At 38.4% G+C, this 18,071-nt stretch overlaps 1 protein-coding gene across 16 annotated transcripts in view; it reads left to right on the top strand.

Annotated features, from left to right (window-relative positions):
* Window positions 1–17,615, top strand: part of CEP170B (centrosomal protein 170B) — a 162,604-nt gene extending 144,989 nt beyond the window's left edge. For 13 of the 16 annotated variants that reach the window (XM_056546565.1, XM_056546564.1, XM_056546566.1 and 10 more), the window contains 6 exons: window positions 2,039–2,077; window positions 4,980–5,120; window positions 8,459–8,547; window positions 8,629–8,722; window positions 10,303–10,354; window positions 11,382–17,615. In XM_056546565.1, the coding sequence (XP_056402540.1) occupies window positions 2,039–2,077; window positions 4,980–5,120; window positions 8,459–8,547; window positions 8,629–8,722; window positions 10,303–10,354; window positions 11,382–11,605 (639 nt within the window). In that variant the 3' untranslated portion in view covers window positions 11,606–17,615. The remainder of the gene's footprint in view (window positions 1–2,038; window positions 2,078–4,979; window positions 5,121–8,458; window positions 8,548–8,628; window positions 8,723–10,302; window positions 10,355–11,381) is intronic. The other 3 variants (XM_056546578.1, XM_056546572.1, XM_056546576.1) reach the window with 1 other exon arrangement.
* The last annotated feature ends 456 nt before the right edge of the window (window positions 17,616–18,071 follow it).

Here is an 18,071-nt window from a genome sequence, read left to right as displayed (position 1 = left end):
TAGTGCTTCCAAAATACAGAAAAAGGTGCAAATGTTTCCATTATAGTTTTTCTCTGTGGCGGTTTTATGCCTGTTTTGGCAAAAAATTTTGACCAATACGCAATGTGTTATTTCAGTCATGGACTGTTTGCTTGGAAATGGCCCTTTTTTTTTTATGACATAGGCTCATACACAGCAAAGCCATCTTTATCAACCAAATAGGCAGCGTGCCACCACATACTACCTCCAGAAGGAACCATTTACTGCTATTCACAGTTTTATTTATATATATTTTTTGATTAACTCTGAATTAATGAGAATAGACCTCAAACACAGAGGTACAGAATTCACCTAAAATAGGCCATGATCACTATTTTATAACTATGTATAACATTGGCAGCGTGCCTAAGATTTATGTTTATTCTCTCACACCCTTGATACCAGATGTGATAGATACACAGAACTTATATCTAATGAATGGTTAATGGGACGTTGATTATTTAGTCTTGTAAAAGTAGTGTTGAAGTGACACAATTACTTTGCGGGGAAAGTCTAGAATGGGACAGTCTAAAGTCTCGTTCTGTACTTCTCAGAAGTATTGGAAAACTTAGAAAATGAAACTTTTACAAGACTAAGTGAATTGATGGCCGATATTTTTTTAGATTCGTGTTCATCTTAGATTTACCCAACTCAGAACCAGGAAGCTCTTCTTGATCCAGAAAAAGATGGTCACCATAGCTCACTTCTTCTTTCTTTATTATTTGTTTAGTCTTTATCTGTTGTTAATCATACTTTGTCATGTTCATCATACATATTGTCTGTAAGCTCTTTTTAACAAGTAATAGGAATATTGGCTATCATTCCTTAAAGAGTACCTGTCATTAAACCATATTTTCTAAACTAACTCAAATAATATTCCCTAACTACGCCTAACACCCCTCCTGCCCTTAAAAAAATGTTCAGAGCTTTAAAAAGCTCTGTATCATACCTTTCCTCTTGCTTACATTGTGGGAGCTCCCGGCAAGAGAAAGTGGGCGTTACCCAGCAGGCACAATGTGACTGAAGCCTGCGAGAGCTGTGCCTCACCATGCCCCATACACATTTCCTGAGTTTGGTCTCCTGCCAGGCTGGGAGGAGACCAAACTAACTCTTTCACTTGTGCAGGGAACAGAACAGAGCCACCTAGTGGCTGTTTTTTTTTTATCACATTAAAAACATATAATGGTTGAAAACTTTAACAGCAAGTAACTAGAAAAGTGTCTTATAATTACATAAGGAGCAATATATTAAAAGTTTATTTTGGTGACCGGTACTCTTTAAGCAATGCCCCCAAAAGGTAACTTGAAATTTCTTTGTTCACTATGCAAAGTCTTTAGCAGGGCTCCCTGACTATGATTCCCCATTTATTGCACTGATATTCATCCATGGGGAAATAAGTACCTATTGGGATGCCTCAGGCAAATATATATCTGCATCCCCTATAATTACTCCCTATATGGTTCTGTGCACCAACTAATGCCACCATCAATATGCACTGGCAGCAAATAGAGATTCAGTGCAGTCACTCATGGGGAGAATGATAATTGGGTGTTTCCCTTTTAATAGAAGCAGTAAGAATGATGTCTAGTATCTTTCAAGAGAACCTGTTGTCACTTTCTTGCTGCCTGAACCACAAGTCATCGGGTGGTCCCTGGCAACTTCTGCATTCTGCACCGGTCTTGATTGATGGATAGATTACTTCCTGTTTGGGTATAAGGAGAGTTTAGTCAAGGCTGGTGGGGCAGGCAGAAGCCACCAGGGATCTCCTGGATGACTTGTGATTTGGGCAGCATGAAAATGGTGATAGGTTCCCTTAAAATTGTATTCCAGTTCTCATATGACTAAGAAACAACACCTTCATAGATAGTTATTAGTTGTCACTTTCACGTTTGATAATCAACAATATGATAATGTGGAAAAACCTTATTTTGCGTTGAATTATCAATGGACCATTTTCATTGACTTTCATTTATTCTTACATCCATGATTTTCTCTTTTTTTTCTTTCTTTCTTAACACAGATTCTTAAAAGAACCTCACAAAGGCCATACACATCACAGGTGCATGACTGTATTATTTTGTGTTTAGATTGATATTTTTTGCATTGTTATTGAATTTCTTAAAATAATAAAACGGTGAAAAACATTTTTTTTTAAATCAACTGGTGTCAGAAAGTTATACAGATTTGTAAATTACTTTTATTTAAAAATATTAACCCTTCCAGTACTTTTCAGCTGCTGTATGCTCCAGGGTACATTATTTTCTATTTAACTTTATTTTCTGTCTGACCCCAGTTCTCTCTGCTGACACCCCTGTCCATGTCAGGAACTGTCCAGAGCAGGAGAGGTTTGCTATGGGGATTTTCTCCTGCTCTGGACAGTTCCTCAGACAGACAGAGGTGTCAGCAGAGAGCACTGTGGTCAGACAGAAAAATTAATTTAAAAAGAAAAGAACTCTGGGGCATACAGCAGCTGATAAGTACTGGAAGGATTAAGATTTTAAATAGAAGTAATTTGCAAATCTGTTTAACGTTCTGGCACCAGTTAATTTAAAAAAAAAATAGTTTTTCACCGGAGTACTCCTTTTAAAGGGAATATACAGGAGAAAGGAGCAAAAATACATGTTGCGTGACCGAGATGTCTTTCAGTGTCCCTCGCACCACTATCCCAAGTGCCCAGGATATGACCCTCCATCCTCCACTGCTCTGTTCACTGAAAACCTCCCCGGCCTCTCTTCTCAACTCTGAATGACAGCTTTATTGTCCAATCAGGAGGCCACTTAAACTTTCACTCAAGGTTGAGGGTATGAACTCTGAACAATGTCTGACTGCTTGACCCTTGCGTTGTCAATGTTTTTACTCCTCTCTCAATCCCCTATACAAGACTTTCAACAGTTTTGAGGGCTCATTGAAGGGTCATTTATGAGATATCTAGATGCACAGTGCAGTTCAATGCATTTATGCTGATATTCTAAAATTACAGTGCTAAATGGTGTTTTTATATCCTGACAAATGTAAAAACATGGTATTAACAACCACTCTTTTTTCCATGGGCGGTGTCGTGTATTGCCTCCATTTGGACACTATTTATCCAAGCGAGTCACCATGAGTCCTTAAGTTATTTTCTTCTTTTAAGAGCTTTAGGTTGCAAAGGGATAGGAATCCGTATAATGGCTACTACAGCTAGTATACAACAATGGTTGGGCCCCAGGTTTCCAAAGATTTTAGAAGATAAAGTTGACAGGAAATATATGCATTTAATTTCTCATTCAGAATTCTGGGATAGCTTGGAGTCAGTCCTTGTTGGAGCTGTGAAGGCTGTTATGTTGGTTTTTAATTAACTTATCAAAAAAAGAAAAAATACAATTCATCCAAACTTTCAATATACTTTGGTTCTAAATGGTAGAAAACACATTGATCACCATTAACACTAGTCCTCATCATACTCCTAAGACTACCTATATGAAGTCACACTTCCCAACCTTATTCAGTGTAAAGTTAAGATTTGGTACTCCTCTTATTTGAAGGAAACCTGTCATTATTTTCATTCAGCCCGATCCACATGTCATTGGGACGGCCCATGCTGGCTCTGATTGATAGATTCCCTTTATAACCAGCAAGGCATGATTACTCAACCAAGACTAGCAGATGGGGAGGAGAAGCTGCCATAGACCCCCCTGATTACTTCTGGTCCGGGCATCATGAAAATGATTACATGTTCCCTTTTAAGTTTGCCATTTCATATACTGCTCCAAGGCTATGTTCCTTAGTGCTTTACATGCTTTACACATCTATTCTGTTGTTTTATATAGAGTGGATACTTAGTTGAAATGTTAGAGGAAGGCGTGTTACTTTATTCTCCTGCTGTAACCTGAGAAATCAATGGTTTTGTTCCATCTATCCCCTGTTAGAAGTAGAACATAAGAGATGTGGATTTACAGAACCAGTGTGCCTAGGACCCATTATCCAATTTTAGGGAATTTCTGTAATAACTCTTTTTGAGTCTTCTAATTTGACATTTAAAAGAGTACTTTGCTGCTAAATAATTTATCTTCTGAAGCGTCAGGTTGTGGGGGGTCTGACCACTGGGACCCCTGCACGGCGCTCCGCTACCACACAAAGCGATGGCCGACACACCCCCTCCATGCATCTCTATGGGAGAGCCGGAATTAAAGCGCTCATGTATCTCTGGCTCATTCATAGAGCAACATGGAGAGGGTGTGTTGACTACTGCTTTGCTGACGGTCTCCTTGCACGGAGCGAAGATCGCTCTATACATGAGGAGAGTGTATATAGAACCCAGCTGTCAGACCCCCGTGATCAGACACTTATCCTCTATCCTTTTAATAGGGGATAAATTGTTTTTCACCCCAGTACTCTGTTTGCTCTACATCATGATAACTTTGAGTCAAGAGTATGTCACAGGGCCCTATAAATGACTGTAGATAAAGCAATCAACAAACTTGTCTCTGTTCCCTCCATAGATGAAATATCAGTGTAGAAAATGTTTTTAAAAAAATTCAATTTTATTGACTAATTCTCCATAATTGATTTGGAAGAGGGAAGTGTGTGTGTATGTATGTATGTATATATATATATATATATATATATATATATATATATATATATATATATACACATACACATTTATTTTCTATAGCAGGTACAGACAACTTTAGTCTAATATGTATGGGCGACCTAAAAATCACTTCTACAGATTTGAAATAGAAAACCAAATACATTATATTTAGTGTCGACAGCAGTGTTTTCCAAACTGTGTATCTCCAGCTGTTGCAAAACTACAACATCCAGCATGCCCGAACAGCCTTTGACTGTCCGGGCATGTTGGGAGTTGTAGTTTTGCAGCAGCTGGAGGCCCACTGGAAAACAAGGGTCTACGGTATGAATTATTCACATAATGTTGTACAGTTTTTTTTTTTTTTTATATTTTATTCTTTTTTCAGCTGGTTCATCATATACCAGAGGCCAGTCTAAATTATCAAAAGGTTCCACCAGGCTCAACTGGATTAAAAGACTTTGATCAAAATATGAATGACAACCGTGATGATGACCCCATGAAGAGAAGGGCTAGAAACCGAGAAGAGGTAGGCATGCCACCTTCTAGATATGTGTGGTTTATAGAAAATATAAAAGGAAAAAATATCGCCAAGTAACAGATTTCACAGTGTCTATACAGACCCCCCTATTATCCATGTGCAGTGATCCATTCCACTGGATCTATCTGGCTGAGATTCCTTCATGTTTTGGAACAGACCACTGCACACAGACAATAAGGGTGTGTGTGTGTGTGGGGGGGGGGGGGGGGGGGGGTGTAGTCCAAATACAACATAACAACAATAAATGGATAATAAATAATAGTACATTACAGGGAAAGCTTTGATTGCTTTGTTTAATCCCGTTTTTACCTATGTGCCCTAGTGTGATCATACAGTGTAGACTTCTTTGTGTATAAATCTATGTATTCAGTATTTTTATGCCATAAGCAGCATGTGCACATTTGGCTGGACAAAAACCTGCTGCTATTCTTAGTGCTCCAGATTTTTTACATTCAGAGTGCCTCCATAAGGGGGGAAAAAGCCACATTGATCCTATAAGAAGCAGGGAAACAAACAGGGAATACAGGTAATGGCTAGTGTTGCTCGCAAATATTCACAATGCAAATTTTATTTACGAACATAGCATATTCGCGAATTTGCGAATATTCGCGAATATAGCGCTATATATTCGTAATTACGAATATTCGTATTTTTTTTTCACAGTACATATCACAGTGATCATCCCTCTCTGCTTCCAGCTTGTGTGGTGTAAAGAAGGCTCTAATACTACTGTGTGAGACTGGTGTGCGAATTTTCGCATATGTGAAATTTAGCATATGCTAATTTTCGTATATGCGAATGTTTGCTTATGTTAATTTTGTATATGCAAATTTTCGCATACGCGAATTTCCGCGTATGCGAAAATAAAACGAGAATATTACGAATATGCGAATATTCGCGAATATATGACGAATGTTTGTTCATATATTCGCGGATATTCACGAATTCGAATATGGCCTATGCCGCTCAACACTAGTAACGGCAACAGCACGGTTTCGCACTACTTGTGCTTCCTCTGGTCTCTATGGTAGGAATGGTCACACATACTATATACAAGATGGAAAACGGCAGTTCACCTATCACCAACTAGTATACAATCCCACTGGCTAAAAGCAAAAACAGAAAACCTGGATTCAATGGCAGTTAAGAAATGAATAAGTTTATGGACAGTTTGCCAGATTGAGAAGAATTAATACTAAAGACAGTACAGTGATCTCTCAACTTACAATGGCCTCAACATACAATATTTTCAACATACAATGGTTTTCCGAGTGAGCCAGCTTTGCAGAGCCCTGCTTGTCCTCAGTGTACAGAGCACTGCTTGTCCTCAGTGCACAGAGCCCCGCTTGTCCTGTGTACAGGGCCCTGCTTGTCCTCAGTGTACAGAGCCCTGCTTGTCCTCGGTGTACAGAGCCCTGCTTGTCCTCGGTGTACAGAGCCCTGCTTGTCCTCGGTGTACAGAGCCCTGCTTGTCCTCGGTGTACAGAGCCCTGCTTGTCCTCGGTGTACAGAGCCCTGCTTGTCCTCGGTGTACAGAGCCCTGCTTGTCCTCGGTGTACAGAGCCCTGCTTGTCCTCGGTGTACAGAGCCCTGCTTGTCCTCGGTGTACAGAGCCCTGCTTGTCCTCGGTGTACAGAGCCCTGCTTGTCCTCGGTGTACAGAGCCCTGCTTGTCCTCGGTGTACAGAGCCCTGCTTGTCCTCGGTGTACAGAGCCCTGCTTGTCTTCGGTGTACAGAGCCCTGCTTGTCCTCGGTGTACAGAGCCCTGCGGGGTATGCGAGTGAGCACAGTGCTCCCGCCTGCCCGCTCGTCATGTACTCAGCCAGCGCTCTGTGATTTCGGACTCATTGCCAGGCCGGCGTGAGTCCGAAATCAATGCAAAAGCTTGCGGGCAGGCACTCCTATGGAGACCCCTAGTGGCCACATTTTCAAAATGAAAATACATGAAAAATGTTTGTTTTGTTTATAAAATCCTATTAGAAAGCTGTTCTATATACAATCAGCTATAACATATCAAAATAAATTTTTAGTTACTTATAAGTGTCACCACCCAGAGGTGCTAGCTATTGGGGAGAATTCATCAAACACTTTAGACCATTTTTTTTAGTCTATATTTTACGTGCAACTTTTTCTTTAGAGCACTTTTGAACCTTAACCAAATAGTGAACTGCTTTAGGTCACATTTTGCAGTGGTTACTGATACATCCCTTTTCACTTTTATGACAATTTTTGTGAATATGGCGCAAGAGCTGTCATTTACACCTTATATAGTGAGCTAACACTTACCAGCCCTAAAAAAAAAAGCTTCTAAACTGTCGGCAAATGACGTGCAATATTTGATGAATTTGTCACAGGCTTGTCAAATCCGCCAAAACATCTTTGATCTAATAAAGCATGGGCCGTAGGCCACTATTAACGAATTCCCCCATTGTTCTCAAAATCAACTACAATATATAACTGTGATTTACAGTTTCCAGGTAAGCGCCAACAGGTCAGAAATGCCATTTTTGTGTATTACAAATTTGCCAAAGCTGCTGCCACGCTTCCCAATATGAAATACTGTAGATCATCCAGCTCACTCTACCTATACCAAATTGCTAAAGTTGCAACGGGTAAACCTGGAAAGTCTGCAGTATTTTAAGATTATATATATGGAAAACTGGGAGAACAATTTGTTTAGAAACCTCTTTAAAAAATTGTTATGCCTACAATCAGTTAAGGTGTCCTTATCTGCAAACAACTTTCTCCTCTAACTCCTTCTTTTCCTTCCTTCTGTCAAATTCTATGATAGAATCATTAGATATTTGATATCTTTTAAATTTTTTATATATTTTTTAAATCTATAAACTTTAAGGGTCACAAGTACTGCATCCTCAGCGTATTTCATGCTGCGGATGCATCAACACCAGTCGCTAGAGCGAGTTCCCAGCTGTGGCCGGGTAGCCCTACAGATCTGCTATGAGCAGACACACAGGACTACGCGGCTGCAGCAGGTAAATCGCTCTAGTGACTGGTGTCGGTGCATCTGCAGCATGAAATACGCTGCGGATGCGGTATGTGTGATCCTACCCTTGAAAAAAAATTCAGCATTACAGCAGAAAGGTAAAATATCACAAAACAGTTATACATTGATGCCTAGTTGAATGACATGTTGATGCAGGGACTAGAACATTGTTCCAGGGATTTTTTTCTCTGTCAAGGGGCAATTGCCATCAGCCTCATGTTTTTTTTTTTTTCCCTTCCTCTGGATCAACACAGTAGGGTTTTAGATTGAATTTGATGGACTCAAGCTTATAAACTATGTAACTAACCCTTTTATATTGCAGGTGATATTTGACAATCTCATGTTGAATCCTGTATCGCAACTGTCGCATACAATATGTGGCAATACTGAAATACTCACTGAAAAAATGAAGTAAGTATATTCTTGCCTTAACCATGACCATACATAAAATATTTTTCAAATACATATTGAAATATTGCATTTTTTTTCCAGACTTTTATTTTTAAATAAAGAGAAAAGTTGGGAGGAAATAGAGGCAAGAATTAACTCTGAAAATGAAGTGCCAATACTCAAAACATCTAATAAGGTAAGTATCCATTTCTTATTGGGGTTTTCCCAATATTATTAGTTAGAATTATTGCTAGGATATGCTATCATTGGTGGGGAACTAACTGCTGTGATCTCCACTGTTTCTCATCAAGCCAATTCAAAGCAGACATTGGCTCAGTTGAATCTATAAAACCAGGACTCCAGCACTGCTGGATAATTTCTACTCCTCCGTAACTTTAATTTCCTCAGCCCATGATGCCAAGTTATAATACTATGTAAAATGCTCCTATTATTTCTTTGCTCTACTTTGTCCTGCTTTCACACACTGGACCCACACCCGGAAGTGCTGTAGTGCAATTCTTTTTATTTTACAGTCGTCTCTGACATTTCCCCGCATTCCTTGCAGCCAGAGACAATGACAGGCATTTATCAAGCAATTTAGTTAACTTTTTTCTACTAAAAATTTCGCACAAATGTCGCACCTGCGACTACGTGATTTTTCGTGCAACATTTTGACTGGAAAGCGAGAAAAGCAAGTTTTCCAAAACTTAACTACGTAGTAATAATTTTAAAATGGACTACGGGTAGTCTGGTATTTATTAACTGCGACAGTCGCAACTGCGCAAAAAAAAGTCGCAACAAGGTTAAAAATTTACTAAATTTACTCCAGCTCAAACATGGAGCAGAAACAGCTACTACCAAAGTAAAAAAGAAAAAATTGCTTACGTGAAAGAAAATTATCAACAGGCTGAAACCAGTTGATAAATAAGTCACACATAACAAAAAGTAAAGAAAAAAGTACAAAAAAAAGGAATACATAAGCAAACATTGATAAATGTCCCTCAATATGTCATAAGTCACATGGTCTCCAGGAGAGCACAGCTATGCTCCATTGGGTGGGTGATTCACCATGGCTATGCTTTCCTGGAGACCATGTGACTTGTGATATATTGTCTCTGACTGCAAGGAATGCAGGGAAATGTCAGAGACAACTGTAAAATAAAAAGACTTCCACTTTTAGCATTTCCATGTGTGGGTCCAGTGCATGGAAAAGGTACAGCGTGGCACACGGAGGTAAAAGAAACATATTACACAGTATAGTTATAACTTGACATCATAGACTCAAAGACTGAAACATTTTTGGGAATACAACTTAATATAGTTGGGACCCTTTCATCTCATGTCTGCTTTATCTGCCCCTCTTTCAATAAAGTTAATCCAAAACAAAACAAAAAACTGCTGGTCAGCTCACCATCAATGTAAACACCGCACCAGACTAGTCCAGAAGAATGGATGGCAATGTGCCAGTCAGCGAGCAAGCGTTTTCTCATTTGTCGGCAGATTGCTTACCCTTTTACACAGGGCAATTATGCTGCGAAGACTTATTCACAAATGAGAACTCAGGTGGCATTGATTTAAAAAACATCTAAATTAATTTAGTGTAAAAAATCCAGACAAGGGATCCAGACGATATGCAAGTATTCTTCGTTGTACACAGTGGAAGGTTTGAGGAAATCTTTGTGTATCATATAGAGCACATGAGGTTGAGTCAGTAAAATGCTTTAATAGTTGAGGCAATGTCTTACTTTGCTCAATGTATATTTCTTGTTCTTTAAGGAAATCAGTTCTATTCTGAAAGTTTTGCGAAGAGTTCAAAAACAACTGGAAGGTATGTGTTCCGTTTTCATCAAAATTTAACAGCTTGAATACTAACAAAAGTACTAAATGCATGTTTCAGACATGTTTTTAGTATTTGCAAAGGGAACTTGTCATATTCAACATGCTGTCTGATCTGCACCTAGTATGTTACAGAACAGCGGGAGCTGAACAGTTTAATGTATTGTTTTTGGGAAAAGATACAGTATAACTTGTGTATTATTATTTTCCCCCTCCACATTTGGGCTTTTGAGTCCAGTAGGTGGTCCTAATTATATAAGGAATCAAGGAACTCCACCCACTTGACTCATATGCCTACATTGAGTAGGGATTTAAAGGGGTTTTCTGTGGCTTTTTCATTGGTGACCTTTCCTCAAGAAAAGCAATGGGGGAGAGTTATCAAAACCTGCCCAAAGGAAAAGTTGCTGAGTTTCCCATAGCAACCAATCAGTTTCTTTCATTTCTTAAAAGGCCTCTGAAAAATGAAAGAAGCGATCTGATTAGTTGCCATGAGCAACTCGGCAACTTTTCCTTTGGGCAGGTTTTGATAAATCTTCCCCATTGTGCCTATAGATAGGAGATCAATGAAAAACACACTTAGGCTATGTTCACACAGCGAAAGTCTGTCATTCTGCTCAAAATCTGTCCTGCCGGTTTGCAGAATTTCGTTGCACTCAAAACACAGAAGTCTGCCGAAATTCAAAGCCCCATTGACTTCAATGGGAATCCGCCACGGACATATGTAAAATTAAAGACAGGTCTTATGTTTATGCAGAATGGGATGCAGCGGAATCCCATTGAACATTATGTGCAGTATATTTCGCGAAATTTCTGGTGGAATTACTCTGCGAAATTCCTGTTGGGAAATTCCGCTTATATACATAGCCTTAAGCGCTTTTCACATGAATGATATGCCTTTTCCGTCAAAACTGATAAAATCCTTTAAAGGACTACATTTGTTGGTGCTTGGTTGTAAGTTGGTCACTATTTAGCGAATGTTATTATTTAATGGCTTAATATATTTTTATCTCCTCCTACAGTTATAAACGCAATTATTGACCCGACCGGACACCTTGAGGTCATCCCTAAGAAACCATCTCCTGTCATTCAGACATCTGCACCTCAAGCTAGGACTAATCACTCAAAAAGTGAATCGCATCAACCGGTCCGTGTTAGAAACTACATACATAAGTCCAGCTCGAGCTCTTCAAGATCACCAGAATCCAGCTTTGGCAGAGATGAGGAAGATGCCTATGTTGTTTAATTTTTTGTATTTTTTTTATATTATTTATTTCATTTTTATTTTATATTTACAATAGCCATTGTAACTGTGTTTATGTGGCTTCTGGTATGGTATCTTAAGTACTTGTGCTTTTCTGCAGGACTTGCTGTTCTCACATATGCACAAAGTCTGTTTTTTTCAAAATGAATGTTAAGTTTACTCTAAAACTAGCACTGTTTAATGGCTCATGATCCGCAAAGAAGCAAATTTACTTGAATATTTTTGTTTTTCAACATAGGATTTGACTTTGCTTAAAAATGTGCCATAAATTCAAGACCTACATAATGTAAATTTTTCATGTTCATGGGTCTGACACGCATATATATATTTCTTGTACCTAGATTGCACTTACTTAAAGAAATGTTTTCCTAGTTTAGTTCTTTGTAATTTAAAAACAATATTAGAGGTAGGGAAAACTAGTACCAAGAAACTCATGTGACCCATCATTTGCCAAAACACATTACCCTGAAGCTAATTGATTTAATTTTTTTGTATAGTTTATGTTTCTTGGATACAGGTTAGACATTCCCATTAGATCAGCGTTGATTTCTTTTATATAAATGCCTAAGCCTTTAAAGTCCGCTGCTTAGTGTTTAGAACAAAATGTTCCAAATGCTTAGAGCCAGCACCGGGAGCTCATGACGTCCTAGCCCGCCCCCTCATGAAATCACGCCCCGACCCCTAAATGCAAGTCTTGCATTGAGGGGGTGTGGCGTGACATCGTGAGGGGGCGGGGCTATGAAATCACAAGCTGCCGGCTCTAAATATTCGGAACATTTTTTTCCAAACGCTGAGTAGCAGAGTACCCCTTTAAGCCTTCCTGATAAGGTTTATTTCCAGAATTTGGAACGGCATAATTCAATTGAGTAAATTAAATCTATTTGATTTCAGAACTGTTGAAAAAGATTTCCATTATCTCAGAAAGTATCTGAACTGTAAACATTCCAACAATGAGATAATGCCAAGCACCAACAGAGAGTGTGTGAGAATCCGGTTTTATTGACATAGTTTAAGAAATAATTTTGTATTACAAAAATGTACTTCTAACATGTCATATATTTAAAGTTATCATACAAAAATATGGTTTTCTATGGTTGTTTTATTTTTTAACACCCATCATAATTTCAGTATCTGAAAATAAGGTTTATATATAGAATTGGATTAGATCCTCTGGATCTATTCAGCACACAAAACCCTGATTTTAAGTGCAGTTGTATCATCCTTTAAATATGGACATCATTTTCCCCTTCCTGGTACCCACTTATATCAGCAAGACTAGAAAGTTGATAAGTAAGTATAGCTCCTTCTTTGGTAGAACAGCTCTGTCCATATGTTACAGGGTCGGTCATTCCTTTGATTTGCTAATGTGGAGAACTAACTTACATACTTTTTTCCCCAGCATTGGGAAAGCATTGCCTGCTCTACACTTGCTTGTCTCCCAAGGAGAACCACTACCTTCCAAGAGCTGTGGTGGACGCATGGGAAATGTGTGGCTGAACAAAGCTAATACTAATACTAATTAGCTAATACTAGCTAAGCTAATACTAATTCCTGGAAGGTGCAAGGATACCAATCCAGGGGTTATCTTTGAGACAATCCCTTTTTGGGTATTAATTTTTTGAGATTGTGGAACCCCATAAAGGTACCAAAGTAACTTTAATATCATTTAGTAAAGGTATAATATTTTTTATAACATATTAAGCAGGGTCAGAGAGAGTTTTGGAAAATTCACTATAATATCTCTTTTATGTAAGATAATATAATTTAACATGTCCTCCTTCATGCTGGAAAACTAGAGCTGAAGTGCTTGGCCATAAAAAAAAAAATATTTTTGCCAACTTCATTATACAGTAGTTTTTTTGTTGTTTGTTTTTTCATTGACTGATTTACACTATCTGCTGCTGTTTAGGAGGTTGAAAATCTCCTTTTGGTCATACGAATTGTAAATTGTATGGGTCTTTAATTTTTTTTTTTTTTTTGTTATTAATGTTCTGTTTTAATGTTGATTATGAGCACAACTTTGATTTCTTTTGGGTTTTTTTTCTGTATATTTTGTATTTATTTTGCATATAGATGTAAAATGATATCTTTAATTTAAAGATCTAAAATCAAGATTCTGTTTAGGATTATTATTATGATAATACTTTAAACCTGTATTAGATATGTTTGTTCTCCACTTTCTTTTCCTTTAAAAAAATTAATATAATTTAATGGGTTAGACAGCAGATATTTCTAAATTTAACCAATACCACATTTGCATTTAGTCACATGTTGCAAGAATTGTCATGCGTGATTAGGGGTTGCAGTGGCAGCAGTTGCACCTGGGCCCTGGTGCCTGAGGGGACCCAAAAATCTGCTAGTTGTCAAGTAAGATACCCTTAGAATACATGTGTGGTTCAGGAAGTCATCCTTTTATCTGTCAATTTGCACCTAAAAACTCCTGACCTTACTGACTGTCTTAGGCAACTTTTTTCTATTCTTTATTTCTTCAGAATATCTTTCACTTGCAGAACTGCTTTTGAGCTTAAATCTTTGTACATACAGTAAGATTAGAATTATCTGGAATAGTCAGGACTGATGGGTATTATGGTTGCATACACAACAGCAGTCGCTATTGACATTAAATGCCCTTCAGTGGTTCGCTATGTTTGGTAGCTATTTACTCAATAACACCCAACATCAGGTTTCCATTAGCTGTAGCTTGTACTAACCAATAAAACAAGTAATAGGCCTGTCATGTAATGTATTAGATTTTTTAGGCCTTCAGGACACTCAGCCCCTTTAGCAGTAGTACTGTTTGCCCCAGGTTAGGCCACCTTGGCTTTTACCCTGGGCAATAACAATTAAAATTTATGTAAACCCCTTTACTACCCCTCAGCTGCAGTCATGTAGCACCACACATATACAGCGTCCTACTATAGTCTATTGTAAACGTTTTTAAAAAAAATTTTCTCCTGAGTCTTTGAGACTGTGTCAATGCACAGTAGCCAATAAACTGCAAGAGAATCTATCTCCTAAAAAGGATATGCAAAAGCATTTACAGTATTAAAGTTGTTTACCCTATTTACTGAAGTGCCATTCCACTATTTTATTTCATCTGATCATTTTTGTCAGGTTAATAGGGCCAGACAGGTTTGGGGAAACATAGCTGAAAAAGCGCTGCACCTGTCTGAGTTTGGTAAAATAAAGTGAATGGGGAGTTGCAATACCTCACACAATCTGAGGACAGGTGTGACACTGGTTTTGGTAAAAAGCAGCAATGTTTTTATAATAAGGACTGAACTTTTTAATTAGTCAATAACTTAGAATTACTATAAAGCAGAACACATATAATGGTACAATGCTGTTGTTTATAGTGTTGTGTTCAAGCTATGTAGTTGGCATCTTCTTACTGGAAAGAGTATGTGGTTAAATATCTTTTTGCCCTTGATATCTGTAGAATCATGGTTGGGTTGTACATCTCCGATTTGCTGGAAAGTGTAATTACTGTGCATTGTGTTTATTCAGTGGAACTGAGCCAAAGACCAAATCACAAGATTGTATTTTAAGCTTCACTAATTCCCAGCTATGAACCAGCAACAATGTGTTGTATTTTTCAGCTTTCAGAATGGTAACTAAGCTATATATTAAATGTACAACTTTCACCTACAGATTGATGATGCGGCTCTTCTTCAGGCCTATGTTTTGTTTCATGATGAGTATTTGATCGATTTAAAAGCTAATGATGATGTAGATAAGCCTTGAGGTGCTTAGTAGGGCACATATATACCTCATGCCTGAAAGAGGTTTACTCTAGGTTTCAACTGAAGGATAGTTGGCTTGTGCCCATTGACCACACAGTAGTATTACTGGCACTGGAAATAGTTCACAACCACATTGATATTATTTTCATTGTTCTGCTCCTGTGACCAAGTAGAACAATGAAAGTCCTTGATGGAGATGTGAACAAGGTCTAAGTGACCCACTGTATAGTATCATAAGGGGCTGCAATGTAAGGTTGAACCATGGGGCATGAAGGTGGTTTTAACTTAATTTAGACATCAGGCATCTACTTGGGGAGACTAGTAAAGGATAGATTTGATTGAGCCAAAAGTGGCTTTTGCTATATATTTGCTTACAATGATCCTTTGGGGCTCATGCACACTTTTATGGACCCAGTATGGAGGCACACAAAGGATAACTCCAGGATATACAATTGCTGGGGGTCTGAACGTTGGGGCCCCCAGCGATCTCCCGAATGGTGCCCTGGCTCCCTGCATGGAACAAGCATTTTCGACCACTGCAGGAAGCTGCGGCCTACACGCCCCCTCCATGCAGCTCTATGGGAGAGCCAGAGCGCTGCTTTCGACAATCTCTAGCTCTGCCATAGAACTAAATGGAGGTGGCGTGTCGGCAGCAGCTTCGTGATGTGGTCGAAAATGCTTGTTCCATGCAGGGAGCCGGGGCACCATTCGGGAGATTGCACAGGGTGTGGTGGGGGGTTCCAGCGGTCAGACCCCCCGCAATCTAACACTTATCCCCTATCCTTAGGATAGGGTATAAGTTGTTACATCCCGGCATTATCCTTTAATGTGTTGATGTATGTTGCCATTGTAAGGCACCATTATGGAGATTTATCATAACCTGTGTAGAGGAAAAGTTGACCAGTTTCCTATAGTGACCAATCAGATCCCTTCTTTAATTTGTAAGAAGCGATCAGATTGGTTGCTATGGGCAGCTAGTCAACTTTTCCTTTGCCCAGGTTTTGATAAATCTTCCCACACATTCTACCTTGGAAGCATTGCTTCTATTGGAGAAAGCTACCACAATATGGTATGCATTGCATTGCCTTCATGTGCTGGTACACTGTGGGTCCATAGAGTTTTATGATTTCCGTACTATGACTCTATAAAACACAGGTGCATAATACTATCTCGTTCATGAGCCCTATCACTGTAATAATATGAGAATGCCTATTTTCCTGGAAACTCACTGCATCAGGGAAGAAACGGCTTCCTCCAAATGTAGTGGTTCAGTCATGCACTTTAAAGGTAAGGTATTTTGTGTAAAATAATTGGTACTTGTATACAGTGTAGAAAATCTCATCTCATTTTGCTGCATTATAGGAGTAAGGAGTCCTTTCTGTTGTCTGTACTTAAGCATCTGAGATGCCTTAAGACAAGTCCTTCTGATTTTTGTATGGTTTTTGGCTTGTATAATTTCTGTCCTTCCGATTTTTGCACTAAAAATGACTGTAGTATGTTTTTGTTTAATTTGCATATAATTTTTTTTCCTTTTTTATGTATTGACATGATAGGATTCATTCTCATCCTGGGTACTTGAATATTAGATAAAGAATAATGTACAAAAAAAATGGAATGATTTGACTAATACATCAAAAAAATATTCTATGAGAATGTGGTATTTTTGTTATTGCACAACAGTGGAAAATTTACTATTCTTTACAAGTGTTTTATGTAAATGAATAAATGTTTATGTTCATACTGCATGAGAGACAACTCTGGTTATGCTTTCTTGTACTCTGTATAATGCCTTTTAGAAAATACGAAACCTGTTGTTCGAATGGTATTGTGTCAAATCTAGAAAACAAAAGTGACATTTTTAAATAGGTTTAGATGTGGCCCATGCTGAAAATATTGTGCCTCTATACGTACTTCAGTTGAGGAGGGCTTGCGATGCTATGCATTGCAGCATTATCTGATTTTGTATTGTCTTGCTGCTGTATTTTCTTTAGCAGCTATCCACTAGGTCATTCCATTTGCATGGTACACAAAGGCAACCTGACAATAAATAATTTCTTTCCACCCACTGAAGCTAAATGACAATATTTGACAGATAAAAATTTCATGATTCAATCCTTTGTTTATTTTGACTGGTAATTTATTTTCACTTAACATGTACATTATGTTCAAATGTGGTTTTCAGACAAAATAGATTACTATTTTATCAGATTTTCCATAAAATATGTAATAAATCATTCTTTTTCATGCAAGATTTGTACTGATTTGTTTGTTTTTATTCAAACAATTGTGATGTGAATAAAAAAAGCCACTTGAACAGTGTGGGTTTACAAAAGGCAGCATGCATGGGTGCTGTATTGTGCGTACTAAGTTTCTGAGTCAGTATTATTGGCGCATATAGGCCCGCTGTACATACTGTTTGCTGTCTCCATAAGGAACCACATTCTTATTGGGGAAAATACATCCATATTGTGTCATGCAATGGAACCAAGTCATATTTTTTTTTTTTCTTGTGGAGTATGTCTAAATCGAAACATACAGTTCCACTTAGACTTCCACTTCCACTCCGCCCCTAGACATCTTATCCCCTATCCGAAGGATAGGGGATAAGATGTCAGATCGCCGCGGTGCCGCTGCTGGGGAGCCCCGGGATCCCCGCTGCGGCACTGCGCTATCATTACAGCACAGAGCGATTTCACTCTGCACGT

This window comes from Hyla sarda, chromosome 11, assembly GCF_029499605.1.
Source record: "Hyla sarda isolate aHylSar1 chromosome 11, aHylSar1.hap1, whole genome shotgun sequence".
Taxonomy (NCBI): Eukaryota; Metazoa; Chordata; class Amphibia; order Anura; family Hylidae; genus Hyla; species Hyla sarda.
The sequence above is the reverse complement of the archived record's forward strand: the minus strand, read 5'-3'. Positions and strand labels throughout refer to the sequence as shown.